Source organism: Trachurus japonicus, chromosome 10 (genome assembly GCF_045865225.1).
Source record: "Trachurus japonicus isolate A0001 chromosome 10, Traja_1.0".
NCBI lineage: Eukaryota > Metazoa > Chordata > Actinopteri > Carangiformes > Carangidae > Trachurus > Trachurus japonicus.
Window position 1 is genome coordinate 11,358,820 of NC_140916.1, and position 21,159 is coordinate 11,379,978.

A 21,159-nucleotide genomic window follows, 5' to 3' on the forward strand; every position below is an offset into this window, starting at 1 on the left:
TGACATTGTTTCGAGTAAGGCAGTGTGGAGGAATATTACAAGGTTTTTGTGTAGTTTTATGGACTTTTTGTCTAGGGCGCTATTGACTATAAGTATATCGTTGGACTACGAACCGGCCTCCTGGGTCTCCAGATGCAAGTATTCATCAGCATGAGGGTGAGTCAATAATGACTGAATTTCATTTTTTGGTGAACTATTCCTTTAAAGTCTTGATATCTAGAAGTTTCTGTTCCATCTCAACTTACTTTGAGTACGTAGTAGTTAAATCGCTGACATTTATCAAGGTCACTGGATGAAAAAACATTAAATTGATGAGACAAAGTTACTAAAAATGAGTCACAGTGAGTTTTTGATTTTAGGATAATTAAAATAAAATGTTTGGTACCAGAGTGGGAATATGAAACTGTTTAGTAAAAAAGTGCCAGCGGCTTATTATGACCTATAATTTAGATTTACTATCAGGAAAACTGTGAAAAAGGAGGAAGTCAGGTGATGGAGTCTTAACAGGAACATGAGGATAGAACATATGGGAATATTCAGGTCTATAAAAGCGTCCGGCTCTTTATATAAATGTAGAAATAATGGCTGTAAAGGTCAGACCGTGTTTAATTCCTCTGCAGTGATGAAACTGAATCTTCCTCGAGATGAAGATGAACATTGTCTAAACTTCACTTGAGCTGCCTCCAGGAATGGAAAGCCGTCTCCGGTCTCTGTTTACGTGAATGACATAATCACTGTAGAGTCTTTCGTCTGCCTCAGTGACTTCAGGACAAGAGAAGCTGGAGTCAAGTGTTGCAACATGAGGAAGGCGGAGCAACACACCAGAGGAACTCACTGGAGCTGCAAGAATCTGAACAAGACTTTTAAAAAAGTTTGTATAATGCCTTTAAGCCTCTCATACAACCTATAGCAGCATCTCCTGGCTGTCATGGCTACTATAATAAACACGGCACTGTAAAAACTGTTAAAACTGTCATAGTCTGAGTTGGTTTGGGCACTGAAACTTACCTGGATTTGAACATCTGATGATCTTTGTTGCCATGGTAACTAAAGTAATGAAGTAATGAATGAACTTTATTTATGGTATCTACTGTAGGCCACTTCATGTCATGTGGGAATCAAATGTCACTCCCCTGCATGTGTTTGAACTCCTGACGTAGACTATCAAGTCTTGAATTAGATATTTGTCTTTTCCTCTGTTAGCTCAAATGAAGGAAGTTTGCATCAAAACAATTAACGACATTTCATCCATAAGTTTATTAACAGGAAACAAGATCTGCGTATTACTTTTCATAATTTCTTTATTCCGACTACAGATATTCATTCCTATCAAATGAGGCTTAGTAATAACAGCTTATTTTTACCATCCTCCCGAACATCAAGTCATCAATTCAACATAACTTATAGAGGCCCTAAGCTCTGGACTGAATTAAACTTATCACTGAAGTCCATCTCCTCCCATTGCATTTTTAAAAATAATCTGAAGGAATTTTTACTCTCCTAAGGAACCCAATTATCTTTCCCTACTCGCTCTCTAACTATATTTTCTCTTTCATTGTCCTGCTTTTGTCACATATTTTTTGTACAAGTTTGTTAGGACTTAGTTCCCTCCTTGCGCAGCATTTACGCAATTTTTTGTGCTAAACAAATAAACCTAAACCTAAACATTTATGGAACTGGAAGTATTAAGGGCTTCTTACAAGGAAGGTGAAAGCTGTTTGTGACTATTACAGTATTTAATTTTCCGTTTTTTTGCATAATAAAGATGTTGTTTGATGTTATTTGTAATGACATTTAAATAACGGGTACATTTTTATATCCACAAATGTAAAAGTGAAGTTATTCTGAAGGTGTGATATTTTAAAAATGACTTGAACATGGTCATTTAATAGAAGTGGCCTAAGACTGTGTACGGTTTTGATTAACCCGTGTCTTTGTTTTCTTTCATTTGCTGCTTTAAATTATTCTGGAGCACATCAACAGTGACATTATACATGTTAATTTTTTGACAATGTTAAATAAAAAGGAAAAAATAAATACTACATCACTTTTCCACACTTTTACCTCGGCTCCATGGTGTAATTACTACAGCCTTAGCAAAAATAGCACAGAGTACCGATGGGTCAGATAAGCTGCTGCACAATACGAAACGTGAGCTCATTTTGAGTTAATTGGGAAAATAAATAACATTTTGACATTTCTTGGTCAGACTCAACCTGGTCCCATGTTTATATGTTTTAGCCAGAAATGAGTACAGTGTCTCTAATCACCTGGTTTATTCGTCTCTTATATGTAAAAATAACCTCATGGACACAGAGGGAGAAATTGGAATTCCTACTGCGCGGACTTTTGCCACCCTATACATATATTATTCATGATGTCACATATATACATGGTTAAATACATGATTATTTAACCATCCCAGCAGTAACCAGGGTTACATGGCTAGAGAACAAGCTGCAGAGCTACATTCATCATTATTGAACGCAGGAACAGGAGTGGAGATGAAAGATGGGGGGGGGGGGAGTGGAGCACATGTTCTTATCTCTGTGAAACATGCGTCTATGTTTAGAAACACATGCAGTCAAAGGTCGAGAGAGTAACGAGTCCAGTGAAGCCGGTACAGTGAAGGGTATTTACACAGATGAAGTCATTTATAACGCACCTGGAAAACAAATCAAACTTTATCACAACAGACTGCTGCCACTTGACCTTTGACCTCATGGAGCATTACTGAGGAAACATCAGCATTAATTACTGAAGATAAAGGATGAACGGCTCCGACTGTGTCATGTAAGATTTCTACTGCAATGACGTCCATGTATGAATATGAAGAGAAACTGAAGAGAATTAGATTTATGAAGATGAAAACAGGAAGTGCAAAGATGATATTTGCTCCCTAGATAAGGTTAGGGTTAGTAAATAAAGAAAAGAGAGAAATACCAGCGCCTGTTGGAAATCAAATGATGCAACTTTCTGTCATAATGTGACATTTTGCGTGGTACTTATTTCATAATCCGCTATAGCCTTGTATTGTAATCTTTTATATTCTTGTTATACAATCATTTTAAATCTTGTTACGTTAAGACTTTATTGCCACTTGTTACCACTGCTGTAATTCCACATTGTTCTGTGTCAGTGTGATGTAAAGGTACACTGTATTTTTATATAATATCCTCTTATATTGTATAACTTCTCATTATGTTTCACTATATTATATTGTATTTTATTACTATACTTACACTATCACTATATTATACTGAATAATATTACATCATATTGTGTTCCACAACAATGTTAAAATGTATTCTATACTGTAACCATTGTAGGCTATGTACAGTATGGATGATGGAGGGGTTTTGGATTGGCGTATGGGCAGGTGTTTAACTTTGTCCACCTTAAAGCAGATAACAGCGGCACGGCCGTTTCGGCTAATGCTGTGTTCAAGGCAGGCTTTTGAAACCGTAAGTTACAGCTTCAAGTCACAACTACGACTTGGTAGCGTTCCAGGTAACCCGTAGCTCGTGTTTTTACCGTCCTGTTGTCTGTGAAAGTTCCCTATAACGGCCACTTGTAACTTCCGACCCGTGAACTCGTACCAGATCGAACTGGTATGACTTCACAGGAAGGAAAAACACAAAGTACGAGTTTCCTTGAACGCACCATGAGTTAGCAGCCCCCGCCCTTGTCAGGCATCAATTGGTCCTCGTGCTACGTCACCACATTCACGCGCATCCCTTGGCTGCACACACAGCCCTTCATGCCGTTCTCTCCCCTCATTGGATAACACTTGTATCCCACAAGGAAAATTTTCTCCTCGGGTTACAGCAGAGCAGAGTGACGGAGAGACTCGTGTTTAGGCTGAAATACTTCATGTAAGTGATTGCTGACGGAAAATAGGACTATTTAGGACTTATATTAACAAAAACATTCCACTGATATCTGCTTTAAAGTCCCCCTCCAACAATCCTTTTTGGTTATTTTAAAGCATTCTCTGTGGTCGTTAAATTGTGATTATGAAGTTTTTAGCCAAAATCACAAAACCTGTGCCATTTCCCAGGACTCTCCTTCTGCAGAGCGCCAGTAGCTCATTCGCAATGCACCTCTGAGTGGTGGGCGGAGACTGCGCTGCTCTGCACCCACCCAGCAGAAATACTCCATGCAATTTTGCACTTACTTTTCTGCTCATATATCCACTAACATCAGAATAAATGCCACAGGAACATGCAAAAAGCACAAAAAACCTTAAGAGCATATACTTAAAGTCAGGTGCAGTCATTTGCATTAAGTGCTTGTATGGAATAAAATATTTCTTGTATATATTTTGGTTCGTCCTTGGGACAGTGGCGGCCGGATGGGAGCAATTCAAATTCCTTTTAAAAGGTTTGAGGCATCCCCATGTATGTATGTATGCATGTTATGTCTGTTACTGTGACTGTAGTATATATACAGTTATATACCAACATACACAGGGTGTCCTTGTCCACAGAAGACGACACAAGACCACATGATAACCAGCCGTTGCACCACATCACAACAAAACCTTCAGCTTCAGCAACTTCATTATAAACAACAATAAACCAGCCTCTGTAAGTACAAAGATGGAGGGACTTACTTGAGTACATGTGTGGATCCGTTGATCTGCGTGGCCGTGCAGGGAGCGCCGGACGCCAGGATGGACGGCCTGCGGTACCTCTTCCTCCCGCAGCACAGGATGATGAGGAAGGCACGGCGGAAGGACTTGTTGAGGAAGGCGTAGAGGATGGGGTTGAGCATGGAGTTGATGTAGCCCAGCCACAGGCAGGCCGCCCACAGTTTGTCCGGCACCGTGTAGTCTATAAAGGGATCCACCACATTGGTGACAAAGAACGGCGCCCAGCACAGGCAGAAACATCCCATAATGATGCACAGAGTCTTTGCCGCCTTCGTCTCCGTTCGCATGCGGTGGTTGCGCTGGTGGTCGGAGTCGGTCCCCGCCCCGCCCGCCCGCTGCAGCATGCTGATCTGCAGCGCGTGGGCCCGGGCCGTGACGTAGATCCTCTGGTAGGCCAGCACCATGAGGATCAGCGGGATGTAGAAGGCCACCACGGAGCAGGTCAGGGCGTATGGCTTGTTCACCATGAAGACACAGGAAGTGGAGTTGCTGCCCTCGCTGTGGCGCCTCTGCTCTATCTGATGAAAAAAGAGATCAGGATGAATACCATAAATTCTCAAATAAAAGCCTGAACTGAACCGGCTTATATTTAAAGGGGATATAATATGGAAATATCACTTTCTGAAGGCTCTTTAACATATATTTGGTTGTTTGTTTTTACCTTCTGGCCCCCAAAATGTGAGAATTGACAAAAAAATCTGTAATTTTCAGGCTCCCTAGGTTGAAATCCATGTGGTTTTACGAGCTGTTCCCTAAGTTGTCTGACAATGATGTAATATGTTTTCAAATTTGCATAACCCCACCCCAACCTGGTACCAGTAAATGGCAAGCAGTGGTTCATTTGCATTTAAAGCAACAGGCACTGAAACCAGCCGTTCTGAACAGGGCTGTTTTGAGAGGATGAAAAGAGCTGTGATGTTTGATCCTTGGGGGATTTTGACTGAAGCATGACACAGACATGTCTTGGAGACACCTGGGAACTATTTTAATTTGTGGAAAAGGGGCAGAATATGTCTCCTTTAAGACAGGCGTCTATATTGGACAGGATTTTATTTAACTTTTAACGCACACATCTTTTGCTCAGCAAAGATGGAAAATACTCAATAATCAAATTGATTGTTTAAAGAAAATTAATTCTGGAGTGAATTTAACAATCTTTGCCCTTCAGCATTTGGTGCCATTTCAATCGACTGACTCAAGGAAAGAGATCTTTAGATCAGTGGTCACTGTTGTTGGTGTGTTTTTAAAAAGTAACAGGTTTGATTCTCGTGTCGGTCATCATGCTCATGACTCTTCCGGTCTCCTGAATTGTGGAGTTTTAAAGTCAAGTTCAAACAGATGCTGTAACAGTGGCACTGAGGGAAAAAGAAAAGTTTTAACAGCACCGTCTAATGATTGTAAGCACAAATTAAGCTGGTAGGAAACTGCTCAAATGGGCAATTGCATGCTTTAAGAAGTTTTCATTCACAAGAACCTGCACAGAAAATAGACCCGGCTTCTAACTGACACTTTTGGCTTTTATTCACTCAAACCTGTAGCCAGTACAGGGGGCCAGTGTTTATTAGAGACGGTAGTTAGGTGGCTTAATATGCACACACACATGCAACATCATAGAAAGTCCCCAAGTAACCACATGTTGACGCTCTGAACACTCTTCCCTGCTGCACCATCAAACGCCTCCAGACTCCCACGCTCTCCTCGGCTCGGAGTCCGTGTAGTAAAAGAGGGAACACAGCTCCTGAGGGAGGGGGAGAGTCTCTGCACGTCACCATTAATCACAGTGAAGAGCCATCCCGCCTTTTTCCTCCGCTATCATCTCATCTCTGTGGGAAACTACGGCTGCAGGGCTGCGACATGAAAAACAGAGATGAAACCGTATCGCTTGCACCAAGGCCACGCCCCCCCTCCCCCCCACCGTCCGACTGTGGAAAACTGCTTGTTTTTCATGAGTGGGGGAGACACACAAGATATTTACATGTAAAATGTTCAGTGCTCCTATGTTAGGATTAACTGCGCTCTGCAGGAACAAACACAACGATAAGAACTGCAAGTATGTAAAGGACATTTTATTATTATTATTATGTCTTTTTATCTTATCGCTAATGCACAGATCAAATAGTCCTTTACTGTGTCGGAGCAGAGAGGACGTCTGGGAGCAGCTCTCATTTCATACAAAAGAAAACAGATGTAATTTAAAGGGGAACTATGCAAGTATGCTCGCTTTTCCGCTGTTTTGGTTATGCTCCTCTCGCCCATGTGCATTTGTTTACAACAAAGCCGGTGAAAAATCAATAAATGGAGCGGTGGATAACGTTACATAACATATACGATGTTACGCCGTGTGTGTTTGTGTAGTCTTAGCCGTCATGAACAAAAGATTACGGGTTACGGAGCGCGTTTGTGTTGAGACGAGAGCTGGGACACCGGGGCGACGGCCAGGTACTACACTGATGTTGCAAGGTTGATTTTCAGCCATGAGACGCAGGTGAAGACAGAGAGCCTCCGTTCTCACTCGTAACAAGTTACAAGTCATGTAACTATCACAATTACTGTACTCCGGAGCTTTTTAATTAAGGTAAAAATGTAGCATAGCCACAGGAGAAATCCTGCTTAGTTCCTCTTTAAGTCGGAAGGAATGTTTTATTGTTTATTTTCATTTTTATGCTCATTGTTATTTTCACTTCTTATCTCGCCTGGTGTGTGAACGGGTGTAAAACCACAGAGTTCATGATGCCAGAACCAATCAGAGCTGTGTGTTTGACCCAGCCAGAAAAGAAAAAAAAAATCTGTCAGTGCACACACACACACACACGCACACACACACACACACACACACACAGACAGTGAGTTGTGTGTGCACCTGAACTCTGGCTGGTGTGTTGAGTTTTGGAGTCGAGCGGCTACTCAGAATATTCAACAGCTCTAATGAGACCCACAGAGAGACGCTGCTGCTGCTGCTGCACAGAGCTAACTATAGACCGCTGTTGTGCTGTAAACTGTGTGTGTCTGTGTGTGTGCGCGTGTGTCAGCCTGTCGTCCTGTTGACAGTCGGCTCAGGAGAAACTCTCGCTGGTGTTCAGATAAAAGCACATGAGGGGCAAACAAGGTTATTAGTGGCTTGGGGGAGTCCCACTCTCTCTCTCTCTCTCTCTCTCTCCTCACACACTCATGCCATCATCTGTCTTTGTCTCACACCTGTCCGCTCGTCTCCCTCCTCATCCGTCTACTCAGAGTCGTCACTTTTGGGGCCATTTTTCATTTGTTATCAACTGATTATACTCCAAACTTTTCACTCTCACATTGTCCTTCAAACTTTGATGTGGTGTCTTACAACAGTGGTTTACATCAAGGACCCTTTAATTGACATTAATTAGACCACGGACCCCCATTGGACAAAATTTTGAAGCAAACACCAGAAATACCACTTTTTTCTAGAAATGTTTAAACGTTTTTGGAGAAATTGTACCACTTTTTTCCAGAAATTTCTCTACAATATTTCCCAAAATTCATGTGTATGATTTAAAATAAAATAAAATAAGAAAAAGGTAAAAAATTTCTAGAAAGAACTAGAAAAAAGTGGTAAAACCAGACCCCACTTTGAGAACCACTGTATTACAATGTAACATTGGTGACAAGACACAAAATAAAATAAAGCATCCTTCAAAATAAAAGCATGGCAGCAGAAGTATACAGTAAAAACAATAAACAAATCAACAAAAGAGCAAAAGAGCAAAGTGAAGAAATAAAAATGAACTTTTTTCATGGGGGAGCTAAATTAGCGTGACACCGGCTCAGTCTCCCTTCAACTTCTGGATGGTTTAAGTACAGGTGACAGGTAAAAGCTACAGTTTACACTGAGAGGAGAACATGTGTTTTGTTTTTGTTTGCAGTAGTGTTATCAAAAATATTGTGTTATTAACATAATGTAATGTTAACACAAATCAATTTTAACAATGTCATTTTTTAAAATCACAAGATTAACGTTCTTTTTGACCTAGTGAACTTGTAGTTTTTTCATAAGCTCTGGTCACTGCTAGTCATAGATACTATAAAGGCTACTGACTAGATAAAAATGTGCGATTAAGAGTTAACAATGATATTCATGAGATTAATCGCGATTAAATATTTTATGTGATGACAGCACGAGTTTGCAGACAAACTGCAGCAGTTTTCCTCCTCTGACTGATCCAGAGCTTAAAGGTGACACAGATCGCTGCAGACTCTTTAAAGCTCAGGTGTGGTAATATGAACCTCTACAGCTCCACCTCTTCTTCCATCCACCTTTACTTCTCTATTTAGTCTAATATAAGATCTAAACATCTAAATCAGTAGTTTTTAATTTCATGGCTTGTCACCCGTTGAATAAAAGCAATAATCTGTTGAGCTGCTGTGAGAATTTGCTCCATGGGTTTTATTTGTAAATGTCAGAGGAAACACAAAAACTTGTTTCCTTTCTCATTGGATCCAGTTTCATCTGTCTGACTCCTGTGATATTATCATTATGATGCTGTGAAGCCCTTTCTCTCTGTTTTCTCTCTCGTGCGCTTCGTCTGTGACATTAAACAAACCTCGGTGCACAAACAACACACTGACTAAACCTCCTTTACATATTTACAGTGAAACAAAGGAACAGCTTGACTCTGTGTCTGTGGCCTTGTCCCTCCGTCTCTGCGTCTGACATGTTGACTTTGTCTCCATGGAAACATATGAAGCATTTCCTCCTTTTTTGTAAACGATGCTCCTCTAAACTCCAGTTTGTTCCTCACTGCCCGAGGACATTAATTATTTATAAAGTTTATATATAACATGTTGTATTCTTCTGTTTCTCTCCTCTCGGAGATATTTTAAATGGTGCACACACACACACACACACACACACACACACAGTCCTCACCACGTGGTCGATGCCGATGCTGTTCCAGCCCTGCATGATGGGCAGGAAGGAGATGAAGGTGGGAATGACCCAGCAGCCGCCGATCATCAGAGTCACGCGCATCGGCGTCATCTTGTTGCGGTAGACGAGCGGCTGGCAGCAGATGGCGTAATACCTGAGGACGAGACGACAGGAAGACGATCAATATGTGACCTGGTTGACACGTCGGTGGAGTTCATCCGCACACTGAGCAGCAGATAACTGGCTCCCAACACTGTGTCGGTTCAAATTTACTCGTAATACATCAAAGAAAAGTTGTTTTTTTGTCAGGTACCAGGTGAGGAGATAAAAAACTACTGCAAAAGTGTGATTGAACTGAACCAATTGGTCAATTCGTCAATAGGCCCAAAGCTGTCAGAAAAAAGACCTGGACATGGTTTCTTATTCCCACAGTAAGGCCGTCTTTACACTGCATGGTTCAAGTGACTCAGTTCTGCTAACATAGATGTGTAATTGGGGAAAAAAAACGCATGAAATCAGATATTGTCAGGTCATATGTGGAAATAAATCAGATATGTGCCAAGACGTCTTTAATCTAAACAGACAGTTCTGCTATTTCCCGGCATTGCAAGTCGTACGTCATCAATAACTGCGAAGATGCCGAAATGCGTCTTATTTCTGAGCTCGGCCTCTTCAAATCTAGGCTACAAACCTATTTATTTGGGATGGCTTTTACAGTAATACCCAGTAGCATGATGACACTTTTATCTTATTTGATTTTGCTGTTTTTTATTGCTTTCACCATTTTTTTAAATATTGTTTTTAATAGTTTTTACTTATTCTTCTTTTTATTTATTACCTGCTGTAAAGCACTTTGGTACACAGAAAGGATTGTTGTAAAGGGCTGTATAAATAAAATACATTTACATTTACATAATGTGACGATCACTGCTGCATACACCCAGGCCTTAACAAGGGCACTCTTTTTTCTCCTCTGCTGTAAAATAATGTCAGGTTCATCAGCGTCCATGTTGATTTTGTTTTTTTTCCAACTCTTTATTCTCTTTATTGAGATTCTCCAATGAAGAAATTTGTCTTTAAATCTCTTGGTGGAGCCACTGAGTGAAATTTTTTTTCAAGTTTTCAGGTTGTGAAGAACTTCTTTAACCCAGCCATTATATGATGAAGGCTGGGTGAGCCAATCAAGCAGAATCAATCAGCGTCCATGTTGTTTAACGTAAAGCGTAAACATATAAATCAAGTATGGGTCATTTCCAATATAATAGGTAAAATCAAGTATATAGGCAACAAATCAGAATTAAGCATCAGGAACTGTGGTGTAAAGACAGTGATCGACTTTCAGCAGCAAAAACATGAAACTAGTGAATTGGCTCGTCTTCAAACAGGTTTTGTTTTCATTTTTTATTGTGATCTTTAAAATATCTCCATCTCCTCATCTGCTCTAGTTTCTGGTCTTTTCCTCCGTCATCCCTCCATCTGTTTCTGTCTCTCGTCTCCATTTTCAACAAGCTCCTCTGGCAGCACCCAGGAGTCTTCTCTGCCAACAAATTTGCAAAAAATATGCAAACTACTAATAATTAAGCACTAGAACATTTTCAGAAATCAAATGCCCCCCCTTCCTCATTTCTCCTCATGTCTTTTCCCAATCTCTGTTTATCTCTCTGCCCCGTCTCCATCTCCATTAGTGTCTCTCAACATCTCTCACTCTGTGTCTTAATTATCTTAATTTCTCTGCTTCTTCTTCTGCTTCTCTCCAGTTTGTGTGACCTCAAACTTTCACTTCATCTCTTTTTTTTTAAAGAGAAAAAAATGTCAGTTTTTCCTCATCTTTCCATCCTCAAACCTCCTCCGATCTCACAGTGGACGATCCGTTCTGACATCAGAATGGCCTCGTTGTCAGTGAACTGTCTGTTGGCCTCAGCTGCTGCAGTTCTGGACAGGAAGTTCAGTTTTTACAACATTGATATAACTTCTCCTGCAGGACGGTTATTAATCCTACAGGAGATGATCGGTGAACAAATACACTTTGTTCCATGATGCATCTGCAAAATATGTGAAAGAGTGTGAAAAACCACTGAGCTGCATCTGGACTGTTAACAACTGTAATGTTGCTCTGGGGCTGATTCCTGTTTCAACACAACAGAGTCGTCGGACTAAAAGCCAAAAAAAAAACCATTGTGGATGAACTTCCTGTAATCCTGAGGTCACCTCAGCAGCTTGATTAGTATTGTTCATGTATAGTTTTTCATTTGCTTTAAAGGGATAGTTCAACATTTTGGCAAATTGGCCCATTGCCATAATCCCTATAGTCATAGCAGTAGGTTTGTTACCTTTAATTGTCGGTGCAAGCTATTTTTAGAATGGTGGAGCAGAGTCGACACTCTAAAAATAGCTTGCACCGACAATTAAAGGTAACAAACCTACTGCTATGACTATAGGGATTATGGCAATGGGCCAATCATCTGCTGCTGTTACTTATCTTCTGTCATGTATTTATTCATCTGCTGCTGACTGGTCTTTTTCAGATTTATTTACCGCTGTTATATTTATTTATTTTGTGTTGCCTGCAATCTGCTCTGGTGTGTACAGTATATATATTTGCTTTTCCAATCTTTTTATATTCAAGTACACTGGACTATTTGAGGATGTTGCACTGATGTTGTTCTTGTTATTATTTGCCGTCTCAACATGCTCTGTGTGCCTTACTGTACTGTAGCATCACCCTCCGGAGACAAATAAAGGTTTTTTGAATTGAATTGAGCTGAATTGTCTATTCTACAGCATGTGGAGGAAAACCTGAGAGCAGATTCAACTACAACTGCGTGGTAATACATGTGGCTTTAAAATGAGACCTTCAGGTGTCACATGTGAATCTAATGTTCGAGTGTCCACAGAGGCTCAGACCCAGATCTGTCACTTTCTCTCCTCTCTTCTCTTCTTTAATCTTTCCTTTCATGATTCCTGCCCGTCCTGTTCTACATGTTTCTTCTCCCTTTGATACAGAAACACAGTTTGAACTCGTCACATGTCTTCAACCTTTTTAAACAAGCGAGAGAAAATAAACTTCAGCTCATTTCCAGCGACTGTGGATCAGGATAATCTCCAACCCTCTCTGTGTTTGTCCCTCTGCCTCATCTCATCTCTCACTCGCTCACTTCCTAACACACACACACACACACACACACACACACACACACACACACACAATGTCAACAGTGTGTGCATGTGTGTGTGTATGTGAGCATGCCATCAGAGACTACAGCAGGAATCCCCTGCATTCTGTCACAGAGTGATATCGCTAAGACGAGGCTGGCGCTGAACTGCATGAATGAATCGCACGGATGATGAAAAAAAAATACCGTGAATGAGCAGAGAAGGGGGGTGTGGGTGGGGTGGAGCGTGAAAAGACCGAAAGAGGAGATAGGCAAGAAAAGGAAAACAGGAATAGAGAGGGATACCGTAGATAGAAAAAGGACGGGATGCAGGAAGCTGAGAGGAAGAGCAGGAAACATAAGAAGGAAAGAGAAGAAGAGGGGATGAGAGGACGAGACGGGTGTTAGAAAAAATAGAGAGAGAAAGAGAGAAGGAGAGAGAGATTAATCCATTTATAGAAAAGCTCAGATGACAGATGTTGGATCATTTACTGTAACAAATCCTCCACATCTGCAACTTTACCTGGCCCGGTCAATGACGTGTGTGTGTGTGTGTGTGTGTGTGTGTGTGTGTGTGAGAGATAGGAAACAGATGAAGTCGCCCGACCGAGTCTCTCTGTCCTCTCTCTGTGAGTCCGTTACCATGGCAATATGTGGACTGGATCAACAACATCCAGCTATTTGGGCTTTTTTCTGATCAATCAGCCATCAATGGGAGGATGATGATGCTGTAACTCTTGTCTGAAGCGTCTCCAACTCACTGATTGATCGTGAGAACATCAAGTGGATAATTGATTATATAAGAGCTCAAGCTTTAAAGTCTCCGTGTCCATCCACACACACTTCACACCTTTTTGTACCCTGTGCTTATCAGACAGGAGAGTGAACACGTTGCTCTGCTGCAGCAGCATATTAAACCTAATCCAGTTGATCCTCTCGTCAGTCACTGTGGATCCTCTGCTGTGATCCCTCCTCATTACCTCCTCGTGCTGTGGCTTAGTGTGTGTGTGTGTGTGTGTGTGTGTGTGTGTGAGTGTGGTCTGCATGCGCCTTGGCATTAAGACACCCTTTTCTATTTGAATTCTCAAAATAGTTGAGCTGAAAGGTTGCAGCAGATTGATGCTCAGAGTGTGGACGCGGTGGTCCGACTCCGAGCGACACCACCAGGAATGTTTCCATTGTGTAATAATACAAATGTCCGCATGCATATACGAAATGACACGTGCACAGGAAGAGCGTGCACACACACACATTCCCAGACGTTTAAATAGGCTGCATACAGAGAGGCAATAGTATGCATAGAAACACACACACACACACACACATTAACCTGGAGAAGATTAGAAGCAGACGTGCTACGGTTGGATGGCGGCGCGTCCCGGCCGTAAGCACTTTAAACGGTCCCCGTTTCCTTTTGATCTACAAACACACGTCTCTCTGTTTATTCCTGACAATTTTATTCAGACATTATTTACACAGGAGCGAACCGAACCCAGAAAATGTGTTGCTGCATTCCACCAGAGGAGGTTTAATGTGACCAGAGAGCTGGTGAGTTCAAACCCTGCACACTGCAGCACCATCCCTCTTAAACATAACAGCTTTGTATGAATGATGCCAGTCACAAAAACCTGTCAGGTAGGAACGATGACGTTTTTTTAACGACAATGTTAAAAAAAAGTTACAAGAAATTCAAGTTGAAAGTTGCAGAAAAATATTTTTTATGTGTGTTTTTTTCTATAAATGAAGGTTTTTTTTAAAAGTATTTTTTTGGCCTTTAACGGACAGGACAGTTGTGAGAGAGACAGGAAATGGGGGGGGGAGATGACACGCAGAATAGGGCCACTCGGGATTCGAACCGGGGTCGCCTGCGAGGACTATAGCTTCAACACATGGGGCGGGTGCTCTACCAACTGAGCTAAACACCGTGCCATAAATGAAGGTTAAAGGTACATTGTGTAGGAATTACTCCCATCTAGCGTTGTGGTTGTATATCGCAAGCAACTCAATCATATTTTTCATGCTGCATTCATGTGAAATTGGGCAGACGGCAGAACGGCATAAATAAGCCTCTATGTAAACAAGTGGTCAGTCAGCACGAGGCAAAACAATACACGTGACAATATGTTGTCATGGTGATGTCGTATTGTTTACCTGACCCACGTTTTACCGGCTTTCTCTCAACTTCTGTGACTAAAATGACATCTGGTTTGTTACCGACGGCCGTCTGCCCGACTGCACGTGAATGCAGCATCAGTGTAACGCTCCATTCCTCCAGGAAAAATTTTTTTCTATAAATGAAGGTGAAACATCTCCAGACTTTGGGAGGCTTGTTTTTCATTCTGTCTGCAGCTGGATGATCTTATCAAATTTATTCAGTTGGATTAAAGGTGCGTTCACACCGGACCTTTTATTTTTGTCGCTGTCGCTCGTATCGCTCCGAAAAAAACGCTCCGTCGCTCAGCTGCATTCGCTCGTCAATTTGGCACAGAGCCACAGACTCGCATTTTCGCTTTGATGACGTCATGCCCACTGCCATGTGTCTCTGTTTACACCGGCACCACCGGGATTACGGCAGCCAATCAGAGCTGAGCGATGAGCGACTGACGGCCGGAGAGTTGGGATTTCTCATCTCAAGCGACAGAGCGAAAAAACACTCAGTTGCTGTCTCTCCGAGCCCCAGCGTTTTTTCGCCTGGGCGATTAAACGCTCAATCACTCGTTTGCATTCACTTAACATGTAAACTCGTCGCTCGTTCGAAAAACAAAAGGTCCGGTGTGAACGCAGCTTTAGCAACAAGGAAACACAGAATCAGATCGTTACGGAGCCTGAGCTTTTACAACCTTGTGAAGAACCAGAGATGTGATTTCTTCCATGGTTTAAAAGGGAAAAAAGGGTAAATGTGTGAATATTTGACTTTTTGTCTCATAAATTTGCAACTTTTAATGAAATTTCTGAGTCGAAGCCACTTGTTTATTTTGTAAATTCTTAAAAATATTAATGGACTCTGAGAATTTTAATTTCAATTTTTAAGATAAAAAAAGTGGTGGACGAGTCTGAAGACACTAAATTCAGTTCAAGAATATTCACGGGTAAGATTTGACCTCACAGGTGCATGCCTAAAATGTTTGGTTTGTTAGATGAAAGTTTTTTTTAGTCATTAACATTTGGATCTTATTTGTTCAATCAGCATTCGCCCTGCAGCTCCTCTGAACTCTGTCTGCCAGACTCAGTTGGAAAAACAGTGATTTTTTAAAAGACAAAACAGTTTCATGTGGTGTTTTAGTCATTTTCTTCAGCAGTTGTGTTTGTCTCTGAGCGGTGGAGATGATTCAGCTTCTGGTAAAAACCTCTGACGCTTAAGAAATCTTTCAACAAAGGTCCACTGATGCTGAACATAACCAGGTTTATTATTATTATGATTGAGTGACATTTAGAAGCAGAAAATGAAACACTGTGCATCTTAGAAACCAGGTGCACTGATGTAATCCTCTTCATCTCAGGGTTTCGTCTCGCCCTTAAACATGAAACACCATCATCCAACATCTGGACACAACTTAATGTGATTGATTGGCAGAATCTGCACGCTTGCGTCTCAGTGTCCAGAATCAGGAACCACAGACTTCACCCAAAAAAAAAAAAAAAAAAAAATCTGGTTGAATTTGTTCTCTAGAGATTCATCAGACACTTTATATTAACATCTGCTCCATTTAGTCCGAAGGATAAATGAATTCATATTGGCAGGTCCGGACCGTTAAGTGATAGTAGAGGACAATTTGCTGGTTTTGCTTTTGTCGCTGAAGATAACTGAGTCTTTCATAACAGAGCGGAGAATTAACAGCGTGATGAGGTATTAAACAGACAGAGGTATTAAACCAGCTCTGGAAGAACCTTCAGAATAAAAGAGGAGGCAGCAAGAGAGAGCCCCCTTCCCTCCTTCCTTCCTTCCTTCCTTCCTTCCTTCCTTCCCTCTGTGACAAGGTCGCCGCTCACTTGTCCTCTGAGTGGAAACACAATCTTTTTCCTTGTATTGGATGTTTCTGCTTTACTGTCACTCAGCCCACCCTCTCTCTCACTCTCTCTCTGCCTTTTTCTATTTACAGCAACACGAGGATTTCAGCGCCTCGAGGGTGATAATAACATTTCCTGCCTGGGAATTCAGGCTTAAATTATCCAAGAGCCAGTCACAGGAGAAGTCTGGATTTTAAACATTAACATTTTTGTTTAAAGAAAAAGCAAAGAGATGACATCTGCTATTCAAAAAATAAGGATTTACTTTTGTTTATCCTTTGATATGTTCACATTGATGAATTTAAAAAATGTATAAAAATGTAAATCTAAATTTGCATTGTATAATAATCAATACTATCAATGATGCAAGTGACCTCAGTCAGTTTAATGATCTTTATCTCTCAACTTTTCCATCTACCTGTTTTTCTGCTGCAGTGTCTCAACCCTAGCTTTTGTGAGTGAGCCTCCTCTCTGAATGCCTTTGTGCCGGAGCATCCTCCTCGTGGCAGTTCTGGTATTTTTAGTTTTAATTCACTGCCATTCAGCTCTTTTCAGCGTCTCTCCGCCGCTCTCTCTGGCTGAATGAGAAGCTTTATCCTGCAGCTGTACACTTGTTTCTCTCTTTCTCCTCTCCATTTCCTCCTCTTTTCTCCTCTCAGCATCTCTCTCTGTGTCTTTTTTCTTTCTCTTCTCCTCTGACATAGGACACATTTCTCTGTCTCGTCTTGTCTGTCAGCCAGGTTCTCAGAGCAGGAACACACCAGAGGCAACAGATATTTTCCCCAAACACAACAAGCACAACAACTTCCTGCTGCTGCTGCTGCCTTCAGCTCGTTGGACTTTTGCTTTTCAGTTCATCATTTCATTCTTTCATTGTTTTATTTCTCTGACCACTGACCTGCTTGGTGGTTTGCAATCAGAGCTCTTTTGTTGTTATGAAAGATTAAAGCAGGCGAGACTCATAAAGGCGATAAACCACTGAATGTCAATGAGCTGTGTTGCGTTCAGGGTCCTGGTATTGTTTCCTGACAAAACTAGGAGTCTAAAAGTCACTTTAATTATTCCACTGTAGCAGTTTTGGGTCGTTTCAGATGTTTATCATCAGTTTGTGATATGAAATGTTCCCATTTTTAGTTATTTTTGTCAATATTACCATACATACAAACTGTACATTCATTCTTATACATAATTCGCAACACACACACACACACACTCTGTGTAATATTTCTCAACAACTGGACAAACAACATTGTATGTATATATCTTTCTTCTTAAATATTTCTTGTACAAAATGATATAATTTTTACTGATGCTTCATTCAGTCTCTGCTGTTGCTGTAAAGTTAATTTCCCATAAAAAGTTTTAACTTATCTTAAAAATCCAGAAAATTCAGAAAAGACAAAGTTTCCCAAAGCTGCTACAATTCAACACGGAGCGACCAAACAAGAAAACAACATGATATGAAACTGATTATATTGATTATTGACACTACGTCTGGTTATTGATTTGCAACATTGTCAAAATAAAACGCAAGCTGCTGCCTTTTCCTGTTGTCGATGACTGATGCTCAACTCTCTGACATCCAGATGCTTTATTTTTTCTATCATTATTATTGTTACTAAAGGTATTCAAATGTAAGAGACGTTGTGACTTGGCGATCTGCTTGTTGGAGAACATAAATGTTTTTCCATCTCATTTTACATTATTGTTTCATTTATTTTCATGTTATGATGACGATGTTGATCCAAATCTTTACCAGAGGAGCCAAAGTCAACAGCACAGAGAAGAAATTATGTCCATGTCCTAAACTCTGAGCTCTGAATCATAAATCATTGTTTAAATATGTAATTGTGCGTTTCACCAACAGTGACAGAAGTCGATGTAACACTGATTAACTTTCTGTTTATGAGCTGATTCATAAAGAGTCTGAGACAGAGGTGATTTTTCATCTCGTCGTTCTGACAAAAAACACAGAGAAGAAAAAAAAACAGATAATTGAAAGTGAAAAAAGGAAAATAAATGAAGTGATGTGTGTTGATAAGAATGTTTGTATGCTGATTTATCTCCTGACGAAGCCGACAGTGATTAAAAGACTCACTTCACCGCTCTGAGGGACAAACATGACCTCATATAAACTGTTCCAACTGTTTTTTTTTGTTTTCTCCTCTGATATTTAGGCCATAATGTTGTTGTCCTTTAACACTGACATTTATTTTATCTTGTGCACACAGCAACTGCAGGAAAGATTTCATAAACAGGTAAACATGTGCTTTAAATGTTTCCTGTTTAGTTTTGGTTTTTCTTTCTCACTTTCTAGTTTAATTCCTGTTTCCAGTGACGGACTGACCAGGGCAACATGCGTGAATGCCACAACAGCTGCATGATGGAGTGACCGTGTTCAAATTCAATAATTTTATAAAAATATCGAATATTTTTGGTCTTCAATGCATTTTCTCGCGTCCATTTAATGATCACTGAGTCAAATGACGGTTGAATGATGGGTAGTGAGAGCGAGGTCAACACGCGATAAAAGAAAATGGACCGAGGAGTGGGAAAACGACGGGTGGAGCAGAAAAAAAAACACATGGAGCCTGAGGATGGAAGAATCTTTTCATGCATTAATTTTGCTCATGAACAGACGTTAAAGAAAACACAACTGAAGGCAGAACGGAAACACTTTGTGGAAGAAAAAAGTAAAGTTGCATAGTTGTATAGATGCTCTTCAGCCCTGACATTCAGAAGAACTCTGTCTACTTGTTGTTCAGCTGCAGCAGTCGTATCTAGATTTGATCCGTTCCGTCTTGTTTTGTTTGAATTCTTTATCTTCATCCTTTATCTGTGTGTGTCCTTGTGTGTGACGCTTTCTCTTTCATCTTTTCTTCTTTTTCTTCTTCTCTGATTTAACCCTCCTCTCCTCAGACGGCGGCAGCAGCAGGAGGTCATCACTGCTCTTTGCAGCTGCTGTTGTTCAACTTGTTTCTGTTGTTGCTGCTGAAGACTTTAGAGTCTGATGTTTACGGCACGCACTGTCGGTGAAGAAGAATTTCCTCTCCATTAAAATAAACTCTACTGCTAAGTAGTATTGCGACAGCCTGTTGCTGTTCGAGGAGCTGGGAGGGAACGACTGACACTGAACTATTTGCACTGTACGATGGATGTTGTCGACCCTCTGTTCACAAACCCACTGGGGAACTCAAGACCTGCCCCCCCCCCCTCTATAGTTAAGGTTATACCACAAAGAGCTGAGGTGCAGTCGGACACTTCTGCCCTGAGGGGCTCAGGAAAAGGTAAACAAAAAGCCCGGGGGGGCCGGGTCATGTATGGACCGACCTGTCACCTTTAAAACTTTTATTCTGAAACTTTTCTGCCCTACAGGGATGTGTTAAGAAAATATAATGATGTCTATTTACAATTTCTGTATTAAAAAACTGCGAAAATTTGGAAGGTGCTTGGTGGTCGGGTGGTTAGAGAGTATGTCCCATGTTGGCATATGCCTGACGAAGCGCTGATCGCCAGTTCAACTCCCAACGATGGCCCCAGTCTCTCTCATCAGATAACGGCAAAAAATAACCCCCCCCCCCAAAAAAGTAAATGTAGGCATGATTAATACATGTATGTATTGTAATGTTATAATAATAATCATACATTTTATTTATAGCTGCCTCAAAGACACCGTACAATGAATACAGAAAAGTGCAAATCACGCAATATATTAATGTATATAGATGTAGAATGATATAAAGTGTCTGACCTTTTCTAGACACTTGTTCCAGGAGTCTGAGCAGATGTTTTAATCACTGTACAATATAAAGCAGCCTGTCTATAGTTAAAAGGCTAAATGACAGTATGTGGTGCACATCCACCACGAGAGCATGACTCAGCATCGAAAAAGGTTAAAGATGTTTTTTTTTGTTTTTTTGCATGAAAACGAGCCTCTGCTGCCTCCTCCTAATACTGTGTCTTGCTGTAAATCCACCGGTCTTTGTCTGTGAGTCAGTGTGAGAGCTTTTATCTCTGTCTGGCAGATCAACTCCTGAACAGACAGGAAGTTGTGTTTCCAAGTTTCTGGTGATGAAGCAGGATTAACGACAAATCCAGTCAAACCTCCCAAAGCTTGTATTTATATCTTTGGTGCTTTTGTTTTGGGTGTTGTTGTTTGGCTGTATGGGGATCTATAGGTGTGTGTGTCTGTGTGTGTGTGTGTGTGTGTTGGATGTTGACAATACCCATCACATACACAAACACACACACTGTACAAATAAAGACTCTCCAGACATGCAACTAACTGACAGCTCCATTAATTCCTGGTCTCATCCAGCAGTTTAACAAAAGGACAAACTGTCTGTCTTTCTATGTGTTTGTGTGTGTGTGTGTGTGTGTGTGTGTGTGTGTGTGTGTGTGCGCCTGTGCGTGTGCATGTGTGTGTGTGTGTGGTCTTCATACAACCACAG

The 21,159-nt window shown here is 40.9% G+C and overlaps 1 protein-coding gene across 3 annotated transcripts in view; it reads right to left on the reverse strand.

The window, feature by feature from the left end:
• The window catches only part of htr4 (5-hydroxytryptamine receptor 4), a 170,223-nt gene that overhangs the window by 45,923 nt on the left and 103,141 nt on the right, over positions 1 to 21,159 (reverse strand). For 2 of the 3 annotated variants that reach the window (XM_085789261.1, XM_085789262.1), the window contains exons 5-6: positions 9,549 to 9,702; positions 4,616 to 5,172 (exon numbers count right to left, since the gene is read on the reverse strand). In XM_085789261.1, the coding sequence (XP_085645387.1) occupies positions 4,616 to 5,172; positions 9,549 to 9,702 (711 nt within the window). Of the gene's footprint in view, positions 1 to 4,611; positions 5,173 to 9,548; positions 9,703 to 21,159 lie in introns of those variants that run through there. The other variant, XM_085789263.1, reaches the window with a different exon arrangement.